Source organism: Rhinichthys klamathensis, unplaced genomic scaffold (genome assembly GCF_029890125.1).
Source record: "Rhinichthys klamathensis goyatoka isolate OS25496 unplaced genomic scaffold, OSU_Roscu_1.1 h1tg000379l_1, whole genome shotgun sequence".
Taxonomy (NCBI): Eukaryota; Metazoa; Chordata; class Actinopteri; order Cypriniformes; family Leuciscidae; genus Rhinichthys; species Rhinichthys klamathensis.
In genome coordinates, this window is record NW_026606886.1 from 235,852 (window position 1) to 256,869 (window position 21,018).

General features: G+C 40.9%; 2 protein-coding genes across 4 annotated transcripts; both read left to right on the forward strand.

The window, feature by feature from the left end:
* Positions 1 to 1,645: 1,645 nt before the first annotated feature.
* On the forward strand, positions 1,646 to 4,621 carry ndufa13 (NADH:ubiquinone oxidoreductase subunit A13). Its single transcript, XM_056233878.1, has 5 exons — positions 1,646 to 1,774; positions 3,198 to 3,276; positions 3,362 to 3,433; positions 4,250 to 4,319; positions 4,406 to 4,621. Exons 1-5 carry the CDS (start codon positions 1,681 to 1,683, stop codon positions 4,523 to 4,525), a joined length of 435 nt encoding a protein of 144 aa, XP_056089853.1. The 5' UTR covers positions 1,646 to 1,680; the 3' UTR covers positions 4,526 to 4,621.
* Positions 4,622 to 7,325: 2,704 nt separating this feature from the next.
* LOC130069776 (yjeF N-terminal domain-containing 3-like) lies at positions 7,326 to 19,845 on the forward strand. Of its 3 annotated transcripts, none has more exons than XM_056233880.1 (6): positions 7,326 to 7,381; positions 11,500 to 11,608; positions 12,467 to 12,577; positions 14,137 to 14,250; positions 17,879 to 18,029; positions 19,617 to 19,845. In XM_056233880.1, exons 1-6 carry the CDS (start codon positions 7,335 to 7,337, stop codon positions 19,811 to 19,813), a joined length of 729 nt encoding a protein of 242 aa, XP_056089855.1. In that variant the 5' UTR covers positions 7,326 to 7,334; the 3' UTR covers positions 19,814 to 19,845. The 3 variants fall into 3 exon arrangements, with proteins under 3 accessions (XP_056089855.1, XP_056089856.1, XP_056089858.1); XM_056233881.1 differs by having other exon boundaries at positions 17,882 to 18,029; XM_056233883.1 differs by lacking the exon at positions 7,326 to 7,381 and adding an exon at positions 11,084 to 11,175.
* The last annotated feature ends 1,173 nt before the right edge of the window (positions 19,846 to 21,018 follow it).

Below are 21,018 nucleotides of genomic sequence, written 5' to 3' on the forward strand. Positions count from 1 at the left end.
TATACAGTAAAGTGTAATTTATTCCTGTGATTTCCAGCATCATTACTCCAGTCTTCAGTGTCACATGATCCTTCAGAAATCACTCTAATATGAGGATCTGATGCTCAAGAAACATTCTTCATACTTCTATTTATCATTCTATTTGTTAAATTGATCAAAAGTTACAGTAAAGACATCAATAATGTTACAAAAGATTCTATTTCAAATAAATGCTGTTCTTTTGTACGTTCTATTCATAAAAGTCCTGTTTTTTTTTTTTTTTTTTTTTTTTTTTTACTGTTTTAACTGATAATAATGTTGTTGTTTTTTTAAATATAACATGGATAACAATAACATTAAATAAATAATAAATTTCAGGTTGAACTTTGATTAGTCACTCAAACCTTTATCAAACCTCTCACTCACCGTCACGCATATCCGCCATGTTGTAGTTTTTTTTTTTTTTACTCGTGTTTGTAGTTCCTCCCATAGACGGGTCGGTCCCGCCTCCAAAGCGCAGGGAATTGTGGGTGAGCACGGATCCACACTTCGAAAATCCACCGGGAATAGTAGATCATCCGGGACTTCCGGCACACTCTCTTCATCATACTATACTTTGGCATATTGATGCCTTAAAATTAACTGAAGCCCCTTAATCGTTGTTTTATTACTTTTCTTTATCATGTTATTTTATTTATTTATTTATTGTACTTTACTTTCTTCTCCCCAAAATTGGGTATGTCATTCTATGTGCTTTGTTTCCTGTTATCACTTATATGTTTGTAAAATCTGACTAAACCGGATACTGTTGTAAATTTTACATTTCAATAAAAAAAATTTAAAATATATATATACTTTGGCACACGCTTATTTTAATCTCACATACAGTTTATGATGGATGAACATGTTTTATGTTTATGAACATAGAGCCAGAGCGCGTTTAGGCCACGCCCACCGGGGGGGACACAATCCCACCGTCTCCATTGACTCTGTATTGCCTCGTCATTTATAACTTATAACAAAAGACTAAACAATGTCTAAAAGCTGTTATGTGACAATGTGTACAGCATACAAGCTAAACAACCCAGAAATACGTTTTTATAAGCGGCCGACCCCAAAAAACGAGCGTTTAAGGAGACAGAAGTGGACACAGGCACTCGAGACCTACTATATACAACACTATACGTATAATACTCTGAGAACTAATGTGATAATAGCTTACAGTCTATGGATAATAGCTTAGCTTACAGGAATATAATGTATAAAATTGACATTTCGATATTTGACCTACCAGTGACTAAATATTTTCTGCACACTTATGTATTTATAGTGTATATTGAGTATCAGGATCCCACAATTTACCCATTCGTTCCAGCCTATCCACTTCTGTGTCCTTACACGCTCGGTTTTGGGGTCGACCGCTTATAAAAACTTATTTCTGGGTTGTTTAGCTTTTAGACATTGTTTTGTTTTTTTGTTATAAGTATAAGTCAGAAATGACAAGGAAATGGAAAAATGGAAATGGATTTTCAGATTATGACGCGTGTCGTTCTGTCTGTGACACACGCACACACACACACACACACACACACACACACACTCGCAGGGCTGGAGTCTGAGTGGCAGGGGCGCTAGAGAGCAGCGCGCAGTCGCACTCGCCGAAGAAGAGGAATACGCTTCCGAAGCGGCGCTGACGGTAAGATGGCGGCGTCCAAGGTGAAGCAGGACATGCCTCCGCCCGGGGGATACGGGCCCGTGGATTACCGGAGGAACCTGCCCCGGAGAGGACTGTCCGGTTAGTGTGTGTGTGAGTGAGTGAGTGAGGAGGGTTAGCGCGGTGATCAGTGCGGGGTTCATCACACACACACACACACAGAGAGAGTTGAACTGGGTTATCATCATCTCAAACACCCTGAGCGAGATTCTGCTTTAAATAATCATTGTAAACACCATCTAATCCAGCTTTAAGAGTGAAGAGTTAGTCATTAACACAGTCTGTTATTGATCAAACTCACTAACGATGATGTTTAATAATATTCCACATTAAAGTAGAGCTGTTTACAGTCTGGAAATGAAGACAGTGTAAACTTGAGTGATTTCCCTCTAGTTTAAAGCTTGATTCGTGTTTAATCTCCTGCTGTATGTGACTGTTGATTCTGGATACACTGACAATCACGATTATATTGTTTCAAATAGAAATCACGATTCTGAACAGACAACTAGGCCTAAACAAATCTAGGCTAATTTACTAGAGTCAGTCAATTAAAACTGCTTAAAGTCCCCCTGTGGTGAAAATCCAGCGTTTAATGTTGTTTATGTGTCTATGTGGTGTTTTTAATACGCTTTAAGACACACCATGTGTAAGTTCATAAGTCGACAGCATTGCTGAGTATTTTCTGCTTAAAACTGCAGTGAACCAAAGACAGTCTCAAACACACGGTTTGAAATCGCTGGTGTTTCTGACGTCACAAACGACCTTGTAACCAATCAGATCAACGTGTGATCGTCAACCAGTGGATCTCTGAGCTGAGGGAGTGAGTGGAGGCGGGGCTCATTTGCATATTCATAGAACCGCGCATACTAAATGAGGCGAGGGTGTCGAGTTACATTCAAGATATTTTAAGGCATGACGACTTTTTTTTTTCCAAGGATGAAAAATATTAAATGTTTAAATAAATATGTAATTTTGGTGATCATAGATGAGTTTTAAGGGATTAAATGATTGACTGTTAATAATCTGAATGAATTATTTAAATAAAATCTCTTGAGTGATGATTCAATGACTTATAGTTTTGAGTCACTTGGTTGCCACCTACTGGTGTAACAATGTAATCGATACAATCTTTATTTGAAGCAGAAAGTTACTTTCAATTTTAATCGCTACTGTAGACATCAGTGTTTTTATCAGAACTATAACCCTTTACTCCAGTACTTCTGTGATAATATGACTGATTGTAAGACAGAAACAATGACACTGCTGAAAAGTGAAGCTGTTTTATACCGACGCATGACGACGGCTCTCCGGATCAGAACACGGATCTGAATGTTCCCTGTGATGGCACTCATCGAAGGGTTAATATACAGAGACGAATCGTTCAGCATTGAGGAATAAGCTCGCGAGTGTGTTAGCTTCGATATCGCGATCTTCTAACGGGTAATCTTGCAGCGCTACTGATGTCAGTCCGTGACGTGACGGGGAATGTGTGTGTCGTTCCCAGGTTACAGCATGTTTGGGATCGGCGTCGGGATCCTGGTGTTTGGATACTGGAGGCTTTTCCGCTGGAACCGCGAGCGCAGGTGAGTCTCGCCTCGCCGCTTTAGCCGTCCGTGTGTCGCGCCGTCAGTCCTGACCTCTTCCTCCTCCTCCTCTTCTTCTTCACAGGCGTCTGCAGATCGAGGAGCTGGAGGCTCGGATCGGGCTTCTGCCGCTGCTACAGGCCGAACAGGACCGACGGTGAGCATCAGACTAAACTCGCTTCATGCTTCCGTGAGCGAACGCAGCGCTCTCCAAACATGAGCGGAATCCTCCATCAAACACTGTTGATGTGTCTGAAAGTTCGAAATAACACTGAAAAGCTTGAAGATTCTATTAAAACATGTAGTTAAAATGTTGCAAACATATTTTAACACATTGTTAATGATTTAGCATTTTGCTAGCATGTTTTAAAATGTTGCTAACATGTTTTAGGACGCTGTTAGCATAAATTAGCATGTTTTTAACACATTGCTTGCATGTTTTCACATGGTTTTAATCATATTTTATTGCTAACATGTTTCTACCATTAATTAGCACATTGATAACATGATTTAGCATGCTGCTAGCATGAATTAGCAACATGTTAAATACGTTGTTAGCGTTAATTAGCATGTTAATAAGTTTTAGCACATTGTTATTAGTATCTTGTTGCTAGTAAGTTTAAACATTGTAAACATGAATTAACATGTTCATTGTAAGTTTTAGCAAGTTGTTAGTATTAATTAGCATGGTAGTAAGTTTTGAACGCATTTTTACCATGAATTAGCATGTTGCTAATAAGCTTCGGCACATTGCAAAAAAAATCTAGCATGTTAACATGAATTAGCATGTTGCTTGCAAGTTTACTGCTGAGTCATGATTTGTATGTGAGGATGAATGTTCATACGCATAACTCACGCTTCGCGAATGAGACCCAATGATCTGCATGACGTCACCCCCTGCCTCGACCAATCACAGAGTCGGGGGCGGGACTCAGTGAGGCAGGGGGCGTGACGACTGGTGTTTGTCCTGCAGAACGCTGCGGATGCTGCGGGAGAACCTGGAGGAGGAGGCTGTGATCATGAGGGACGTTCCCGGCTGGAAGGTTCTGACGCACGTTTCGTTGTGTTTCTGAGCGTGGTCACATGACCCGTGGAGATTCAGGAGTTAAGCTGCTTTCCTCTGTCTCAGGTCGGGGAGAAGGCGTTCCACACGGACCGCTGGGTCCCTCCGGTCACAGAGGAGCTCTTTAACCTTCGACCCCGTGAGGAGTTGCTCCACAAGAAGTTCGGCTTCCAGTGGTACGTGTAGGCGGCAGCTATCCCAGCATGCCCTGCTGCACAGAGGCGTGTTATTCTGTTCACACTGTAAATGTTTCCATATTAAATATCTGTACTTTTCCTCTCAGATGCTCTGGTGTCCTCCCTTGTTTCTCTCTGCCGTTAGTTTGTTTTCTGCACTGCATTTATTGATGATAAGGTCCCTTTAATAACACTAGTTAATGCAGTGACTAAAAAAATACGTTTGTTACAGTATTTATTAACATTATGGCACGTTTACACGACAACGATGTGCTAAAAACTTAGTTTTTTCATTGTGTTTTTCGCGTTTGTCAAAACGACCCCGTTCACGGCTCAGCGGAGTCGCCCGAGCGCTGTAATACTCATGTCAGGCCAGTAGGTGGCGACGTCACTGTGGAGGAGTACGCACGTATAGACTGAACATGATGCGTTTCTGTAGTTTACACACGGTAGTCTGTAGTCCTGAATAACAGTCACACTTGTATTGTTCGCAAATGAGCGCATTGAAATGAATGGGAGACGGTAGTGCGATTAATCTCACTGAAAGCTCATGTTTTGAGATATCAACCTCAAATTTGGAGCACAACTTGTTCAGATTTATGGCTTTGATTTTCTCCGTTTTTCCTGAGTTTTGGAAACATGTTTTAGAATATATACATTTCATATAATTTATTTTTATGCATTTTTTTTTAGAGTAATGGAATAAAACAACTTTTCTTTTCTTTTTTTCCTCTTTTTTCACTTCAGCAAATAGTGTCGTCTTTAAAAAGAGACCAAACTTCAGTGTGTTGCTCCAAAGCATTCACGATTTATCATAGTTAAGGTTGGAAATTTAATTTTCAGCTCAATGCTTAAAAGGTGAATTATAACTATTCCATAAATATAATTAAACACCATAAAATCTCCTAAAAATATTAAAGTCCCCCTTTGGTAAAAAAATAAAATAAAAATCCAGCTTTTAATGTTTGTGTCTATGTGGTGTTTTTAATACGCTTTAAGACACACCATGTGTAAGTTCATAAGTCGACAGCATTGCTGAGTATTTCCTCCTTAAAACTGCAGTGAACCAAAGACAGTCTCAAAAACACGGTTTGAAATCGCTGGTGTTTCTGACGTCACAAACGACCTTGTAACCGCATCAGCGCGGGCTCGGCAAAAGTGCGCATCAAGGGCGCAAATCGACCGCAGAGGGGGCGCTCGCGAGCACCCTTCTGAGATCTAAAAATGACAAATGGGACACACTGCGGTCTCACGGACTTAACGGACACGCCCACGCGGCAGCCATTGTAAGTCCACAAGACCGAAAGTGCACATGAAGGCCCAATCCCAAATGGCAAATTTTGCCGAGCCCGCGCTGATGCGGACTCCACAGCAGACTTCTTCCCGACATTCAAAGCGGCGTTACGTCGCGAAAGTGCGGACTCAGAGGAAGACCGCGAGTGCTTAGGGTTCCATTTGGGACAGGGCATGAGTGGAGTTTTGTTTTGCTCTGCTCTCTGGCTGCGCTGGCGCGTTCGTTCTACGTCACGACGGTTCCTACGCTACGTCCTACCTCGTACGCCGACTTCCATCACCCGTGAACGCGCGTCGATCGTTGCCGGAAGTCAGATATTTTCATTTATAAAGTTTTAAATATGTATATTTTTACGACAAAACCGCACGGATTACCCTCAGAAGGCCTTCGTTTATCCCCCTGGAGCCGGATGGATTACTTTTGTGAAGGATGTATGCACATTTTGGGACTTGAAGGAGGTGGACCCCATTGCTTCACATTATATCCACTGAAGGGTCTAAGACATTTTCTAAAATAACTGAAAATGTGTTCGTCTGAAACAAGATTGAGATATGCATCTCGAACGGCTTGAGGGTGAGTAATGCATGGGTTAAATATCATTTTTGGCCGAACTATCCCTTTAATGTTAACTAATGTACTTAATAAATGTTATCAAATCACCATGGAAACAAAAGATCTTCCCGGGCATGATTAGGAGGAACTCAGACTCACTGTAACACTGGATTTTTATGCACTCATCTGAATATGAAATAATTCGATGCACAGTTAACACCCATAAATGTTTATGAACATTTATAAACCCATATAAAAGCCTTAAACAGAACTGATGGACTCAAATCACGTGATCTGCGAGACGAAATCAGACATGTCACGTGAGTATTTAACTCGAGTTGATTCTGAGCAGTTTAATCACTCACACACACTTCATCAGGATCTTCTTTCGCTTTTCTTCATGTTTCAGTGTGTTTTAGTGGATGTGAAGTCAAGTTCACGTTAATCATCCACTACTAAACTAACAATCATGACTGTCTTCATGTTCAGTTCAGATTACAGTAACTGGCTCTTGCTTTGATGTTTTGAATCACATTCAGACATTTGTTTATGCTGGAAAACCAGACAAACATGCTAAGTGACAAAAAACCCGCTTCACAACAACAGCATTGTTCAGGATTTGCATTTCCACAGGATGAGGAACTATTCCTCGTTTTCATTTTTAATAATAATACTTGTAAATGCCCCTGGTTTGCATGAAGGCTCCATCAGTATCAACAGCATTCACACGGATATTATAATGTAAACACTGAGCGAATCTTCAGTGTGTGAAGAAGATGTGCGACTCTCTCGGGTCAGCGTGAAGAATCCCATCAGCCAATCAGAAGGCTCCTCCTGCTCCTGCTGCTCTCTGATTGGCTCTCGCGCGGCCGACTCTCATTACGAGCTTCATCTTCTCACATCACGAGCAGAAGTGAGACGAGAAGAAGTAAAGCACTGAAACTCCTTCAGCTCGGGCTTTAATTCAGTGAAGATGAGCAACAGGGATCAGGAGTGTGTGGAAGCGCTCAGATATCTCAGGTAACACACACACACACCTGTGCACTGCATGATGCTCTCCTCAGTGTTTCTGTCTCGTTTTCCAGTTTCCTCGTTATCTAAACATTCATAAATCAAGATGCATTTACTGGAGAAGAAGATAGTCGGTCAAAATGTATTCAATTGAAGTGAGTTTATGTTTAAAACCAGTGTTAGTTTATTATCATTGAGATACTATTTTATTTTTTATTTAAAAATTGTATTCGTTTTTTTTTTACTTTATGTATTTTTTATATTAGTTTTCTATATTTTACTTTATATATTCAAATGTGATTTAAGAAGTTTTAGTGATTTGTGTGTGTATAAATATGTCTAAATAGTTATTGTTATTGTAATTTTTATTTCAGTTTTAGTACATTAAGTTAAAAAAAAATATCTTGCCTTGGCAACTTTCTGCATTAAAATAACTTAAATTGTTCTCAATTTTATTTAAGTTAGTTAACGTTCATTTTATTTCAAGTAACAAAATTTTTTTTTTATTGTTTTAGTTTTAGTTAATTATAATAAACCTGCACACAAGAACACACATCTGCCAATGAAAAAATGATCTTAATTCAAAGAGAATTGACTCCATTGGCAGATATTTGTTCTTGTTTTAAACACAAACTCACTTCATTTTAATAAATGTTTGACTGATATCTTCAGTCATTTTGCTTCTTCTCCAGTAAATGTCTCTTGATTTATGAATGTTTATATATTAGTGCTGTAAAGCGAGACAGAAACACTGAGGAGGAACATCATGTGTTCATCTCTCTTCCGCTGTTTTGACTCAAACTATAATATCTAGAACTGCTTTATTCTCTAGTATCATAAGCTCAGTACACACACACACACACACACACAGTTCTGCGGGTGTTTAACAGCTGATTAAAGCAGTGACTTCCGTTTATTTCTGCCAAAGTCTTTTTTACAAGAGTTACAGTTTTCCAGAAACTCATGAAAGATGTTTTCCGAGGAACTGAAGACGTTTGAGACGTTTCCCGACTCTCTCTCTCTCTCTTCACTGGGATGTTATGATGACTGAGATCTGAACACTCGTTCACACACACACTGAGAAACACACATCATTACAGGAAGAGTGCAGACGGACAACAAACTCCTGGATGCATAACGGGAAACTCTGATCACGCAGCTCTGTTTCATTATGCACTGGATGCTCATGCACTGGGAAAAACATTGTTTGTTGAAGTAAATAAAACAAAAATGATTGGAGAACACTGGCAGTCAAAAGTTAGGAATGTTTAAGATGTTTTAATGTTTTGAAGGAAGTCTCTTCTTCTCACCAAGGCTGATAAAAATACAGTAAAACAGTGTAAAATTACTCCAGTGTAAATCATCTGTTTTCTATGTGAATATACAGTAAAGTGTAATTTATTCCTGTGATTTTCAGCATCATTACTCCAGTCTTCAGTGTCACATGATCCTTCAGAAATCACTCGAATATGAGGATCTGAGAATCAAGACACAGTTATGATTATTATCAGTGTTGAAAACTGTTGCGCTGCTTCAGATTTGTGTGGAAATTCAAAAGATTGAGGGAAGAAAGATTAGAAATTCATACTCTTATGCATCAAGTACGCATTCAATTGATCAAAAGTGAGTGTAAAGACATTTATAATGGTAAAAAGATTGTATTTCAAATAAACGCTGTTCTTTTGCACTTTCTATTCATCAAAGAATCCAGAAAAAATTAGATATCACAATTTCCACCAAAAAAATTAAGCTGTTTTCAACACTGATAATAATCAGAAATGTTTCTTGAGCAGCAAATCAGCATATAGATATTATGTTTCAGGGTTTCAGTGGTTTCAGTGTTTAAGTGGTTTAAGTGGTTTCAGTGTTTCAGTGGTTTCAGAGTTGTAATGGTTTCTGTGGTTAAGTGGTTTCACTGTTTCAGTGTTTAATGGTTTCAGTGTTTAATGGTTTCAGTGTTTAAGTGGTTTCACTATTTCAGTGGTTTCACTGGTTAAGTGGTTTCACTGTTTCAGTGTTAAAGTGGTTAAGTGGTTTCAGTGTTTAAGTGGTTTAAGTGGTTTCACTGTTTCAGTGTTAAAGTGGTTAAGTGGTTTCAGTGTTTAAGTGGTTTCAGTGTTTAAGTGGTTTCAGTGTTTTAATGGTTTCTGTGTTTAAGTGGTTAATGGTTTCAGTGGTTAAGTGGTTTCAGTGTTTAAGTGCTTTCAGTGGTTTCAGTGTTTAATGGTTTCAGTGCTTAAGTGGTTTCAGTGTTTAAGTGGTTTAAGTGGTTTAAGTGGTTTCAGTGTTTTAATGGTTTCTGTGTTTAAGTGGTTTCACTGTTTCAGTGTTTAATGGTTTCAGTGTTTAATGGTTTCAGTGTTTAAGTGGTTTCACTGTTTCAGTGGTTTCACTGTTTCAGTGTTTAATGGGTTCAGTGGTTAAGTGGTTTCAGTGTTTCAGTGGTTTCAGTGTTTAAGTGCTTTCAGTGGTTTCAGTGTTTAAGTGGTTTCAGTGTTTAAGTGGTTCAGTGTTTAAGTGGTTCAGTGTTTAAGTGGTTTCAGTGGTTTAAGTGTTTCAGTGTTTCAGTGGTTTCAGATTTTAAGTGGTTTCAGTGTTTAAGTGTTTCAGAGCTTCAGTGTTTCATTGGTTTCAGTGTTTCCAGTGTTTTCGGTGCTTCAGTGTTTCAGAGCTTCAGTGTTTAAGTGGTTCAGTGTTTAAGTGGTTTCAGTGGTTTAAGTGTTTAAGTGGTTTCAGTGTTTAAGTGGTTCAGTGTTTAAGTGTTTAAGTGGTTTAAGTGGTCTAAGTGTTTAAGTGGTTTCAGTGTTTAAGTGGTTTCGGTGTTTAAGTGGTTTCAGTGTTTTAATGGTTTCTGTGTTTAAGTGGTTAATGGTTTCAGTGGTTAAGTGGTTTCAGTGTTTAAGTGCTTTCAGTGGTTTCAGTGTTTAATGGTTTCAGTGCTTAAGTGGTTTCAGTGTTTAAGTGGTTTAAGTGGTTTAAGTGGTTTCAGTGTTTTAATGGTTTCTGTGTTTAAGTGGTTTCACTGTTTCAGTGTTTAATGGTTTCAGTGTTTAAGTGGTTTCACTGTTTCAGTGGTTTCACTGTTTCAGTGTTTAATGGGTTCAGTGGTTAAGTGGTTTCAGTGTTTCAGTGGTTTCAGTGTTTAAGTGCTTTCAGTGGTTTCAGTGTTTAAGTGGTTCAGTGTTTAAGTGGTTTCAGTGGTTTAAGTGTTTCAGTGGTTTCAGTGTTTCAGTGGTTTCAGTTTTTAAGTGGTTTCAGTGTTTAAGTGTTTCAGAGCTTCAGTGTTTCATTGGTTTCAGTGTTTCCAGTGTTTTCGGTGCTTCAGTGTTTCAGAGCTTCAGTGTTTAAGTGGTTCAGTGTTTAAGTGGTTTCAGTGGTTTAAGTGTTTAAGTGGTTTCAGTGTTTAAGTGGTTTCAGTGTTTCAGTGGTTTCAGTGTTTAAGTGGTTTCCGTGCTTCATTGGTTTCAGTGTTTCCAGTGTTTTCGGTGCTTCAGTGTTTCAGAGCTTCAGTGTTTAAGTGGTTTCAGTGTTTAAGTGGTTTCAGTGGTTTAAGTGGTTTCAGTGTTTCAGAGCTTCAGTGTTTCCAGTGTTTCATTGGTTTCAGTGTTCCAAGGCTTCAGTGTTTCCAGTGTTTCAGAGCTTCAGTGTTTCAGTGTTCCAAGGCTTCAGTTTTCCAAGGCTTCAGTGTTTCAGTGTTTTCGGTGCTTCATTGTTTCGGTGTGATGATTTCATGGCACAAATGTTCAGCGCTGCAGAAAGACGAGGGAAGCGTTCCAGCTTTGGCTGAGTCTCCAGATGCCGAGGTGAATGATGATTTGATCTGATGTTCGGGCTCCTGTGTGGAAGGATCTGTTGTCGGGTCGTTTCCCTGCATGAGTTCAGGAACTGAGGAGCTGAACGCCTCAGGGATTCCCTATCGATCCCGATCACGGAAGGGCAGCGGATCATCTTCCCACAGGAGTCCTGGAGCAAAAACATCCCAATGACGACACTCAGCTCAAGCCACATTCAGTGCTCTTACTCATGCATCCTTTTCCATTTCTTGCAGGCTTAACTGTCATTAGTCACGTTTAAAACTAGTATATTTCTAGAGTTCATCCCAAGTTGTGTATTTATCATGTTTGCAGTAAAGCGGAGGCAGTTTCCATGGAGACGGAGTTGCTAAGGGATTATGGTTTCGGACGGCAACAGCTGACGGAGATTCTGGGACACGCGTGTGCGAACGCCATCGCAAAGGTCTGCAGGAACGAGTCTTTAATCCTTACATTCACCATAGTAGTTTTTAAAATACCGTCTGAAAACAGTACTTTCCTGTTCCTCACTGATAAAATGATTATTAATGATCTTGTTTTCAAGTACAAGCATATAAACATTCTTAAATTAAGAGACATTTACTGGAGAAGCAAAATGACTGAAGATATTAAGTCTTGTTTTCAGAAAAAATTTGTCAAAATGAAGTGAGTTTAAGATTAAAACAAGATCAAATATCTGCCAATGGAGTCAGAAAAATAAACTTAATTCAAAGTGAAAACAAGATTATTTCTGACTCCATTGAAAGATATTTGTTCTTGTTTTAATCTTAAACTCACTTCATTTTGATGCATTTTTCATTGAACAAGAAAATACTATTTCAGTGTTTCTACTTCAAAATTCCACATGCATTCCTGCCAATTCTTTGTGATTATTTGTGACAATTTGAGTGAAAGTAAATTCTACACCAACTTTTTGTCATTGTAGAAACAATTTTCACTCAGAAATTATTTGTGAAACTTACTAGCAATGTATGAGTTGGTTAGTAACACATTGAATTAAAGTAGAAAGACAAGAAAGCAAATCGTTTCGTTTAATAGGCTCCATGAAGCCACAATTGAAGAGCAACAAAAAAAGAGAATAAAAACAAAATAGTGAGTTAAAAACGTTTAATTGTTGCAGTATAACGTCAAAAAAACGTTTAATTTAACGTCAAAATTGTGAGTTGGTTAGTAACACATTGAAGAAGAAAGACTGTCCTTCTGCTTTCTTCAATGTCACGTTTGATTCGATGTTTGTTAGTAATTATCCGTTGTTGATCAGTGATGCGGTGATCTCTCTCAGGCCTTCCCGCTCTCGTCTCTGGAGAAACGCCAGGCCACGGTTCTGGTGATCTGTGGACCGGACCAGAACGGGTGTGTGGGACTCGCGTGTGCTCGACATCTCCATGTGTTCGTGAGTGAAAACACACACCGTCATCATGAGACGCTCCATTCCCAAACATGAGGAAGTCAGATCCCTCACTGGTGTTTGAAACTGATTTTTCCTCCCCATGAATATATGATTGAGCTGAAGAATGAAAGATGTATCCAGGGCTTGACATTAACACCCGCCAACCCGCCAAATGCGGGTGGATTTTGCTCGTGGCGGGTAACACAGTCACTTCAACTAGCCACTTTGGCGGGTTGAATAATTGTAGTCTTTTCAAAAGGCATCTGAAGCGCACTGGCTGCGTGGCGTGCGCGTCTCAGCTGCGTGGTGTGTCCGTTTTTATTTCGGCTCCCATGTTAACAGGTTAGAACTTGCACACTGCCTGCGTGACGCGCGTCTCGAGCTTGCCGAAAACGCGTGCATGCTAGAAAAAAAACCGACGCCTATTTCTCACGCGACACGCAAGCCTGTTGGAAGCGTTTCCAGGCTAAATAGAATAGGAAAATATGTCATGTTGACACGAACACATATTAATAAATGGCATTTTTATGTTTGAAAGTCCATAGGTTTTGGCAAATGCAGATATAATTTAAAAAAATTCAAATATTGCACCTGTCAATACAGAACGAAATATTCTTATAGCCTATTTTGCCGTCTATGCTGCAACGCCCGAATCCCGAGATAGCCCTCCATGTACGTTACCAGCAGACACGTTTCTGGTGTGCAAAGACACAGAAAACGCAACTTGTAACAAAGAATTTCCCATCGGGGCTCAATAAAGTAATTCTGATTCTGATATTTAAACAGACAGTGTTTCTAATGCTAAAGGTTTTTTGTTTAGTTTTTTATATTTTTTATTAATCTTCTACATCCATGCACCACTTTTATTATGCAATAAGAAGCTATGTCTTCATCTTAATACATGGTTTTATAGGAGCTTTAAAGGAGCTTTACACACAACCTTATCAGAGCTAATGATAATGACCTGTATTGTTATACCTAGTCTTGATTTGCGTGTGTACAGTGGTTTTACATTTAAAAGGGTTGTAAATCTAGTTCAAGTAAATTTTAGCACGCCATAGTCAACTTTAATCAGGTAATTTCACAACAACAAAAATGTGGCTAGTAAAAATGCTGTGTGGCTAGTAACTTTGGAAAACCACTAGCCACATTGGCTAGTGAGCAAAAAAGTTAATGTCAAGCCCTGGATGTATCATATACTTGGATATTAATATGAGCAATATCACACTCATAGCCATGCCTCTATATCTATGTCAGACGAGCTCAGCGTTCATTTTGCGTGAAAAGATTGTTTTATTGGTCAAATGAAAAACTAATTTCACATATCTTGTCTTTCAATAATTCAAGCACTTTTCAAGTACCTTTCCATAAATATTTCAAGGATTTTCCAGGACTTACATTTCAGAGTCAAATCAAGCTCTTCTGGCGTGTACGAACCCTGGATTTGTGATCATTTTCACAAAACTTTCATGGCCCCCCAGAAAATTGAGTGGTGAAAGAGTTAAAGAGGAGCCCTGAGTGACGGATCTGTGTGTGTGTGTGTGTGTGTGTGTGTGTGACAGGACTACATTCCCACTGTGTTCTGTCCCAAACGCTCCTCGGACCGCCTCCATCAGGACCTGACGGTGCAGTGCGAGCGGATGGACCTGCCCTTCCTCTCCTACCTGCCCAACGAGGTCAGATAAACCAGACTAAACCAGGCTAAACCAGGGTAAACCTTCCTCTCCTACCTGCCCAACGAGGTCAGATAAACCAGACTAAACCAGGCTAAACCAGGGTAAACCTTCCTCTCCTACCTGCCCAACGAGGTCAGATAAACCAGACTAAACCAGGCTAAACCAGGGTAAACCTTTCTCTCCTACCTGCCCAACGAGGTCAGATAAACCAGACTAAACCAGGCTAAACCAGGGTAAACCTTCCTCTCCTACCTGCCCAACGAGGTCAGATAAACCAGACTAAACCAGGCTAAACCAGGGTAAACCTTCCTCTCCTACCTGCCCAACGAGGTCAGATAAACCAGACTAAACCTTCCTCTCCTACCTGCCCAACAAGGTCAGATAAACCAGACTAAACCAGGCTAAACCTTCCTCTCCTACCTGCCCAACAAGGTCAGATAAACCAGGCTAAACCAGACTAAACCTTCCTCTCCTACCTGCCCAACAAGGTCAGATAAACCAGACTAAACCTTCCTCTCCTACCTGCCCAACAAGGTCAGATAAACCAGACTAAACCAGGCTAAACCTTCCTCTCCTACCTGCCCAACAAGGTCAGATAAACCAGGCTAAACCAGACTAAACCTTCCTCTCCTACCTGCCCAACAAGGTCAGATAAACCAGACTAAACCAGGCTAAACCTTCCTCTCCTACCTGCCCAACGAGGTCAGATAAACCAGACTAAACCAGACTAAACCAGGCTAAACCTTTCTCTCCTACCTGCCCAACGAGGTCAGATAAACCAGACTAAACCAGGCTAAACCTTCCTCTCCTACCTGCCCAACGAGGTCAGATAAACCAGACTAAACCAGACTAAACCAGACTAAACCTTCCTCTCCTACCTGCCCAACGAGGTCAGATAAACCAGACTAAACCAGGCTAAACCAGGCTAAACCTTCCTCTCCTACCTGCCCAACGAGGTCAGATAAACCAGACTAAACCAGGCTAAACCTTCCTCTCCTACCTGCCCAACGAGGTCAGATAAACCAGACTAAACCTTCCTCTCCTACCTGCCCAACGAGGTCAGATAAACCAGACTAAACCAGACTAAACCTTCCTCTCCTACCTGCCCAACGAGGTCAGATAAACCAGACTAAACCAGGCTAAACCTTCCTCTCCTACCTGCCCAACGAGGTCAGATAAACCAGACTAAACCAGGCTAAACCTTTCTCTCCTACCTGCCCAACGAGGTCAGATAAACCAGACTAAACCAGGGTAAACCTTTCTCTCCTACCTGCCCAACGAGCTCAGATAAACCAGACTAAACCAGGGTAAACCTTCCTCTCCTACCTGCCCAACGAGGTCAGATAAACCAGACTAAACCAGGCTAAACCTTTCTCTCCTACCTGCCCAACGAGGTCAGATAAACCAGACTAAACCAGGCTAAACCAGGGTAAACCTTCCTCTCCTACCTGCCCAACGAGGTCAGATAAACCAGACTAAACCAGGCTAAACCAGGGTAAACCTTCCTCTCCTACCTGCCCAACGAGGTCAGATAAACCAGACTAAACCAGGGTAAACCTTCCTCTCCTACCTGCCCAACAAGGTCAGATAAACCAGACTAAACCAGGCTAAACCTTTCTCTCCTACCTGCCCAACGAGGTCAGATAAACCAGACTAAACCAGGCTAAACCTTCCTCTCCTACCTGCCCAACGAGGTCAGATAAACCAGACTAAACCTTCCTCTCCTACCTGCCCAACAAGGTCAGATAAACCAGACTAAACCAGACTAAACCTTCCTCTCCTACCTGCCCAACGAGGTCAGATAAACCAGACTAAACCAGGCTAAACCTTTCTCTCCTACCTGCCCAACGAGGTCAGATAAACCAGACTAAACCAGACTAAACCTTTCTCTCCTACCTGCCCAACGAGGTCAGATAAACCAGACTAAACCAGGGTAAACCTTCCTCTCCTACCTGCCCAACGAGGTCAGATAAACCAGACTAAACCAGACTAAACCTTTCTCTCCTACCTGCCCAACGAGGTCAGATAAACCAGACTAAACCAGACTAAACCTTCCTCTCCTACCTGCCCAACGAGGTCAGATAAACCAGACTAAACCAGACTAAACCAGGCTAAACCTTCCTCTCCTACCTGCCCAACAAGGTCAGATAAACCAGACTAAACCAGACTAAACCTTCCTCTCCTACCTGCCCAACGAGGTCAGATAAACCAGACTAAACCAGGGTAAACCTTCCTCTCCTACCTGCCCAACGAGGTCAGATAAACCAGGCTAAACCAGGGTAAACCTTCCTCTCCTACCTGCCCAACGAGGTCAGATAAACCAGGCTAAACCAGGGTAAACCTTCCTCTCCTACCTGCCCAACGAGGTCAGATAAACCAGGCTAAACCAGGCTAAACCAGGCTAAACCTTCCTCTCCTACCTGCCCAACGAGGTCAGATAAACCAGACTAAACCAGGCTAAACCACTGTAATGCTGGGTACACACCAAAAGATTTTTTACATCTTATAAGATTTTCCAAATGTGATAGACCACAAACATGAGGACAAAAAAATCCTAGATTTAAGCGTTTTGCTCCTATAGTGTGTGGTGTGCCATGATGTGACAAAGACAGCACACCACACACGAACAGATTTTCAACCAGAGTCTCGACTGTGAACAAAGGAAATCTCACAAAATCTCGCGAGACTTCAGAATAAGCTTGGCGGACGATATGCAGGAAGAAATTGCGATGATAGTGTTTGGAATGTTTTCACAGAAAAACATTCGTGCTGTTGCCACAAATCAACAAGCTGATCCTCCATCTCTGCTGTCCACATCAATTTAACTTTTTGCAACGCCATGACTGCGTTTGTTATGCTTCCGTCTTCCTCCATCTCGCTTTCTGATTGGATATTGTTTCGTTTCACGTGATAATCTCCAGAGCGTGCGCACGTTTGTCATCGGGGTTCCTCCCACACATCAGGATTTCTGATTCGCGATCGGGCCGGCTCCGACGTTCTTCCGAGCAGGTTCGGACACTCTTACACACCTCACACCAAGGGAAAATCTGATAAGATAATCTGTAGAACCATCAAGATAATCGGGACATAGCTAGGATTGTCAAAAGGGGGAAAATCGGCCCAAAATCAGCCCGATTATCTTTTGGTGTGTACCCAGCATTAACTGGGCCAAATAAAAGTGCTTCAGGCCGACCCCTCCTAATGCTATCTGAAGAAAAGTAGTGTTGAGTTTGTTGTAGTGTTGAGTTTGCCTTCCCAGAATGCAGCATAGTTACATTAATTACTTAATGCAATAGTGAACATGCACAAACGATGAACAATTGTATTTTTATTAAATGTTATTAAACGTTAATAAAGGTTAATACATGTTTTGCTCAGTGTTAGTTCTACAGCATTTATTAATCTTAATTAGTGGCTGTTAACAGTAGAACTCTGAAGTGTTGTTTCTCGTTAGCTATACATGAACTAATGCATTATGGTCATAAAAGCTCAAAGTCAGTAAACTAGTTTGAGATCTGATAACCTCAAAAAGTCGCATAACTCCTAATGACAGTGACCAGAACAGGGGAATCAGTGTCTCAGCCGCTCAGGTAATCAGTAATGATGTGTTCTGGCTCTGTGTGTGAAGCAGCAGCTCCTCAGCGAGGCGTATAACCTGGTGGTGGACGCGGTTCTGGGTCCCGAAACGGACCTGGCGTCGGTGGGCGAGCCCGTGGCCGCAGTTCTGCAGACTCTACGAGGACTCCGCGTCCCGATCGCCAGCCTGGACATCCCGTCAGGTGCCGAGGTTACGAGCTGTGCACGAGCGTGTTCTCCCACAGAAGCAGATACACAACCGTTATGGGTTCCCATCATGCATTTTAATTTTAATAACATTTTCTGAAAGAAACGACTCGTAAACATACTTTATCAGCAGAAGATTGAATGTACCCCCTTTTAGGGGTTTAGGACTTATCTCAACGGGACCTTCCTGGTAAAATAAATACGTTTTTTTTTAATGCATTTTATTTTTAATACAATTTTCCGAATTAAAGGTGCTCTATGTAACTTTTCTACTAAAATGAATCCTTTTTTTATTGCCTGTGTGTGAAGGGGTTGTAATCACACATTAAAATGATCCACTTGTCGAGTTTTGCTATTACCTCTGAAGGCCAGTATTCCTATTTCTATGTGAAGTCTCCGGGTCGGATTTACCGTGAAATCCACCGGATGTGACGTGCACGCGCTCCCGAGCCTCTCTCCTTATATACAGTCTATTGTAGACGTCAGGGAGTTACGTCCGGTTAAAGGCGCACGTTTTTCGGCTTATATCTCAGTCAATCTTTGATCAATATTCCCAAGACTCGAATCGTTCGTAGTGCTGGACGGGGCCTTTCGAACGAGCCCACCCCCGAGGTCCAACTCGCCCGGCTCCCCGAGTTATAGCCGTTGGAAATGGGGGGTCCCAGCGAACGGCGATCCGGTAGGGGGCGTCCCCGCGGCCCGCCACTCTAGCGTTCGGGCACGGGTTCCCCTGCGACCTCCTCCCCCGAATTTCAGCTCTCTGGGTCTTTGCGTTCCGGAGATACGAGCGATTTTCTTCTGAGATCGTGACGTCACCGGCGTCCGCAATTTTGCAGCGCGCCCGATGGTTTTCTGCTAATATCTCCGCGAAAACACCTCCAAAAACTATGGAACTTATATGGTTCTTTTCAGCTCGACTAGATGGTCCCAACGAGCTCGGTGCTCGCCGAATCCGTCTAGTGTTCGCCGAGATATTTGTGTAATAGACGGTATTGTCTGAGTTCGAGCACGAGCGCTCTTGTAAAATTTGGTTGCAATCTGAAACATCACCACTAGAGGCCGCTAAAAGTTACGTAGAGCACCTTTAAACAACTCGTTAACATACTTTATCAGCAGAAAAATTAATGTATAGAACCTTTTAGAGGTTCCCATCATGCATTTAGTTTTTTTAATGCATTTTATTTTTATGCATTTTAATTTTAATAGAATTTTCTGAATTAAACAATATCATTGACATACTTTATCAGCAGAAAATGTTATGTATAGAACCTTTTAGGGGTTCCCATCATGCATTTTTTTTTTTTATGCATTTTAATTTTGATAGAATTTTCTGAATTAAACAAGTCGTTAACATAATTTATCAGTAGAAAATTTTGTGTATAGAACCTTTTAGGGGTTCCCATCAGGGGTGCAATAGAAAATGAGGATAAAAAAAGAAAATTTGGGGAAAAAAACTTAAAACATTTCTCCTTGTATAGAAGCTTTTTTGGCCTGAAGGGTTCTTTAAAATGAGTCCCGAACACTAGAGTTCTCTAGAAGCACGTTCCCTCTGTGAACACCTGTGTGTGTGTGTGTGTGCGTAGGCTGGGATGCGGATGACGCTCGTCCTGACGGCATCAGTCCTGCGCTCCTGGTCTCCCTGATGATCCCCAAGCGATGCGCTCGGAGTTTCCCCGGATCGCACTTCCTGGCGGGACGCTTTCTGCCTTACGACCTCCAGAGGAAGTACGAGCTGAACCTGCCCCGCTTCACTGGGACCGAGCCGGTGGTGGAGCTGTGATCTCGTGTGTGTGTGTGTGTGTGGGTCGAGCGACACAACACCACTACAGTCATGGGAATCTTCCACTTTATTAAAGTATAAATGTTTGCTCCACGTTCTTCCAGTGTTACATTTACTAAATAAAGCGCTTTTGTGTCCAAACTATCATGTTGCTGATAAATGACCATTTCAAACCGGCGACATTTCTGACATTCAAACATTTACTCTCTTAAATGCACGTCATCCCAGTGTAAACTCTGGACCCTCAACATTCACATTTACTCGTTTAAGCAGAGAAATGCTCCTCGGATGTGGCCGTAGAACAGAAGTCCGGGTTTATGAAGGAACGTTTAAGATCTTTTTAGGACCAACGTACAGAAAGTGTTGAAGGGAACACATTTACGCCAATATCTTCCAATAGAGTTGTTCATCAGTGGCTTGAATCGCAATAGAATATGGGAATAACTTCTACTCTATCTTCTGATCACACGGCAGACAAATATTATATTTTCACAATCTTCCCGTATGTTTTCAAGTGCATTTACTGGAGATACAGAATATTAAGAAACGTATCTTGATTAAAGTCTTGTTTTCTGCCAAATTGATCAAAATGAAGCAAGTTTGTGATTAAAAGAACAAATATCCGCCAACGGGCTCAGAAAAATCTTCTTAATTTAAAGGGACATTTTCATAAGTTATCAACAGACATTTATACTTGTTCAATTTGACAAGATAAGACATTTTAAATTTGCATCTCAAGTAAAGCTATCTTGATTTAACCCTCATGTGGTGTTCAAAACCCTATAACACCTGTGGTGTTCCCGGTCAAAAATGACCGGGCCATAAAAAAAACCTTATAAATCACTCATTATACCATATTTTCACCCAATCTTGGATTCAATCTTTTTGTCAACATGTTCTCTTTCAATTAGGACTGGTTTTATATTTTGATTTGCATCTGAATAATCATAGGCCTCATTTATTTGAGAGTAGGCATTTAATTTTTTGAGTAATTTTTTTTTAATTTTTGAATAATTTTGGAAATATTAAATAAAATCTGAAGAAAATTGGTATTGTTGATCACACTAGTCAACTTAACATTTTCACCAGGAATTTTGTTTTGAAACTTTTGTTTTGTAAAAAATATGGCACATAGTCACACTTGTGGTGTTCCCGGTCAAAAATGACCGGCCTATAAAAAATAGCTTTTAAGTCACTCATTATAC